The sequence below is a fragment of the Zingiber officinale genome, chromosome 2B, assembly GCF_018446385.1.
Source record: "Zingiber officinale cultivar Zhangliang chromosome 2B, Zo_v1.1, whole genome shotgun sequence".
NCBI lineage: Eukaryota > Viridiplantae > Streptophyta > Magnoliopsida > Zingiberales > Zingiberaceae > Zingiber > Zingiber officinale.
Window position 1 is genome coordinate 19,939,865 of NC_055989.1, and position 3,855 is coordinate 19,943,719.

General features: G+C 40.7%; 1 protein-coding gene across 1 annotated transcript; it reads right to left on the bottom strand.

The window, feature by feature from the left end:
• Positions 1–3,094: 3,094 nt before the first annotated feature.
• On the bottom strand, positions 3,095–3,855 carry LOC122048193 (protein transport protein sec31-like). Its single transcript, XM_042609787.1, has 2 exons — positions 3,811–3,855; positions 3,095–3,757 (listed from the first exon to the last, which is right to left on the bottom strand). The coding sequence occupies exons 1-2, from the start codon at positions 3,853–3,855 to the stop codon at positions 3,095–3,097; spliced, it is 708 nt and encodes a 235-aa protein (XP_042465721.1).

Below are 3,855 nucleotides of genomic sequence, written 5' to 3' on the forward strand. Positions count from 1 at the left end.
CATAACTAGTATACGGTTTCCTTCGCATGAATATTCTAGAAAGGATCTTAAAGCTATTTATTCCGCTGCGCTCGTGTTGTTTTGTGCTCAAGATCCTTACATTAAATTGATGGTCACAGAAGGCTCAAAGCTTTCTCGTCCTCTTCGTGATCACCAAAGAAATTTAGCTTGTCCAGTGTCAACTGTTGTTGTGGAGCAGATGTTCAGTGCCAACGGTAACATATTAGATGAACAATGATTAACTTTGTCTCTTGACTCATTGGAAGTCCAAGCATTACTCGATGATTGGACCAAAGTCAAAAAAAGAATTCAAGAAATGTAACTTTCAAATGACGAAATTGAAGATTTTGATACCGAAGGAACGAATACAACAGGAACGAGAAATGGAAGTAAGTGACAACATCACTTTCAAATGTAAAAGGATAAAAATGTTAAAGAACTATGTGGACTTTGATTCTCCTGTACCCTAATGGGGTACATAGGCAAATTAAATGAGTGCAAACCTTTTTTTAAATAAAATTTAAAATTTTTAATTTTTAATATAATAATCTTGAACCATGGTGAACTGTGGTGAACCGTGAATCGACGATTTCGAACCGTGAATTGTAACAATCTTGGATGGTTAATGTTAAGGGTCAACCTACCAGAAACCGTTGAATCGGCGGTTCCGAACCGTGGTTAAGTTTAGCTCGAACGGTCTTTCGAACGTCCGGATTTGCACTCAGTTGCTCATGATTGTACAGGGTAATTTTCCTCTATATATATATATAATAGTCTGCACACCCTGCACACTCATTGACGACCCTCACAGATCCGGTGCCCTGAAACACTCCCGGGTGCCCCCAATTCACTTTTGAGAATTGCGGGCCCGAGAGGACTTGCGAATGCCAGGACCTTAGAGGGTCGCCCATGAGTGTACATGGTAAGGATGTGTAGGCTAAAATATATACTAGTTATTCAATTTACATTGATTAATTTTAAGAGTGATTTGTCTAGTCCTAAGAAAATTTTCCACCAACCACTTACAACTCAACTCTACTCCAGAGCAAAGGAAGAGAAATCAGCAAGCCTACAAGTTTACCTTCATAAATGAAGTATCGATTCGACATTGAACAATCTTATAAGGATGACGAAGATTGCAGGGATCCACTATCGACAACTTACTGCAATGCTTCCATGATTTATCCTGGGGATCGATAAAAAACTTTTGTGAGACTGGATCAATCTCTTACAGGATTAGTTGGGTGGTAAAAATTGGACACCCGAGCTATATAAAAACAATCAACTGTCATGATCAATGTTCAGGTGTTCTCCTGGAAGTCCATGAGCTTCAACATCATGCCCAAGTGACACCAGACAGAATAACGATTATCCTGTGACCTAACGAGAAAAGGGGAATTGAGGAGAAGACAAGAAGAGATAACCGTTGTCCTGTCGATTTTTCTATAAAAAAAAATTATTATTCAATAATAAAGGATTAATCATCATACAATTCAACATGTGGTTATATATACTCGGTACCTTAAGACAAAAAGAAAAGAAATCTCAATATATAGATATCAATTCTTATCATATAAATAAAAGAGTGAAATTCTAAATGAAAAGAAAAAATATTAACAAACTGACTATACTAAAATTCTTAAATTGACTCAAAATATAAAAAATAAAATTATCAAAGATATCTTAAATACTAAAAAAAAAGTAAAAAAATTATCAAAAATAATAATAACAATCTACGGATCCTTCTACATCAGTCACCTTGTGTTAAAAAGACTTATTCTCGAGTTTAGAGCGTGTCAGATGATAGCCGGAAGATCATCTAGTATAAAATCCACAAAATCTATCAACAGCTGCTAGACGTTGGAGGTCCTAGTAAATCTTGCTAAAATGTCTTTGGTAATAAGGTATGAAACCCTCAAGAAGTTCGCTAACACCTTTGACTTCCATAATCTCAGTTGGAGGAAAGATTTTTAAAAAAATCGATAAGCACAGCTGGTGCCGCATGGCAAAGTTGGGCTTTCTATTCCAGTCCCATCCAAATTCAAGAAAAACACGTATTTCTTCCTTCCTGAAACCACTAAGAGCTATCTGTATTGAATCTTCAGAATCTTTCTCAAGCATTTTCCAATTCTTGGCCTCTCAAAATTGCTTCCTGCTTATCTACAGCGGTGCAGTCATGCCAAGAATTTATGACAGCATCAGTGCCTTCAGTTGCAAGCTTCTCTGTCTTCTTCCCAACAGCCAATGCCCAAATCTTAATTGTTCTATCACCAGAAGAAGTCAGCACACATTGATCTCCAGGAGAGAACTTCATTGACCAAATTCCCCTCTTATGCCCTTTGAGTGCAGCAACAAAAGTTTGGCCAAGATGCCTCCATATACAAGCAGCGTGATCCTCAGAACCACTACAAACTGAGGTGTCATTTGGTGAGATGGCAAGAGAATTGATATCTTTGTCATGTGCAGCAATGACAGCTTTTGATTTTAGTGCAATCTCCATATCATCATCCTCAGAGATTCCATCAAAACTCCATACTTTAATCATCCGATCACTGCCTTCCTGTCCTGGTACCGCAGCACGCATGTCACCCAGATGGTTCAGACCAGGAGGATCTGTCGAATTCCTTTGGCGTATTCTGTCGACCAGCTCTCGTGCAATATCCAGAAACCCAACTGAGCTGTAGAAATAGGCACCAAAAGGATCATCTTTGGGTAAACTTCCACCTGGGATATAAGAAACTATCATGCTATGCATTACATTCGCACCGGGACGATCCAACAGAGTAAGAAAGAACTTGCAAAATCCTTCATAAAGATCTTTCTGGGCGCCAAAGGTTTTCGCTGTTGTTTTAAAATTTTCCAGAGCACGTGCAAGATACTTCAAACTGAATTGTGGCTTCTGATTAGTCTCATCTTGCAACCTCTCCTCAGATTCTCGTTTGGTAGCTTTGTAAAATTGAACAATCCTATTAGAAAATCCACTATCAGGATCCATCTCGGCCATGTATCACCTAACAAAAAGAGTCAGATCATTTTCGTCCTGAATATCAGCTACAAAATACTCGGTAAATTTGCTTCTTAAAGAATATGTCAATTAACGCTTTCTAGTATCCATTGCCGGATTCATGCAATCTTTAGGGGATTTCTGCATCGGTGGTGGTGGTGGTGGTGGTGGTTGTGGAGGAGATGAAAAACTACAACCACTGCTATTTCCACTGCCAACTGTGTTTGTTGGATTGGCATTCTGAAACGCACCAAAAGGGAAGTCTGCGGCACTTGCTCCAGCACCTGTACTGTCGCTGCTCGTGTATGATGAATTCGCCCATGGAGGTAGTGGTTTCCCAGAGGACTTTGTTCCAAAGCCATCCAATGAACTAAAAGGATTTTGTTTAGCATTCGCCACCGGTATTCCCCCCATTGATTTCATTGGCTGCCCACTAATACTCATCGGAGCCCCAATCTTGGAAGCGGGCTGATTGAAAAAAGAGTAGTTTCCAACCTTGTCGGCATATCTCCAGTCGTCGGGCCTTGTCGGAGTACTGCTAGCCATAGACGAGGCAAATGTGGTGGTAGCAGTCAGTCTAGGGAGTGAATCAGGCGATTTACCCACTCTGAAGGCGTTCTTCGGCGGAGCTGACTTAAAAGGAACATTTGCAGACATGCCACGGCCCTGGCCGAGGGCGGATCCAACGAGGTCGCCGAGAAGGTTAGGCTTCGACTTGGGGATCCCGATCCCAGAGGAAGGGTTCGCGGACGTCTAGCTTTTTTTGAAGATACAGAAGCATTGAAGCTTACTCTGTGCTCTCTGACAAGAGCAAGTGCGCCATCTACGACGCCGGGCTCTACGACCCCCAT

Coding starts and splice junctions, on each gene's coding strand:
- LOC122048193 (XM_042609787.1), bottom strand. CDS start 3,855: ATGGGGGTCGTAGAGCCCGGCGTCGTAGATGGCGCACTTGCTCTT. Junction 3,758..3,810: donor TAGATGGCGCACTTGCTCTT/GTCAGAGAGCAC, acceptor AAAAAAAGCTAG/ACGTCCGCGAACCCTTCCTC.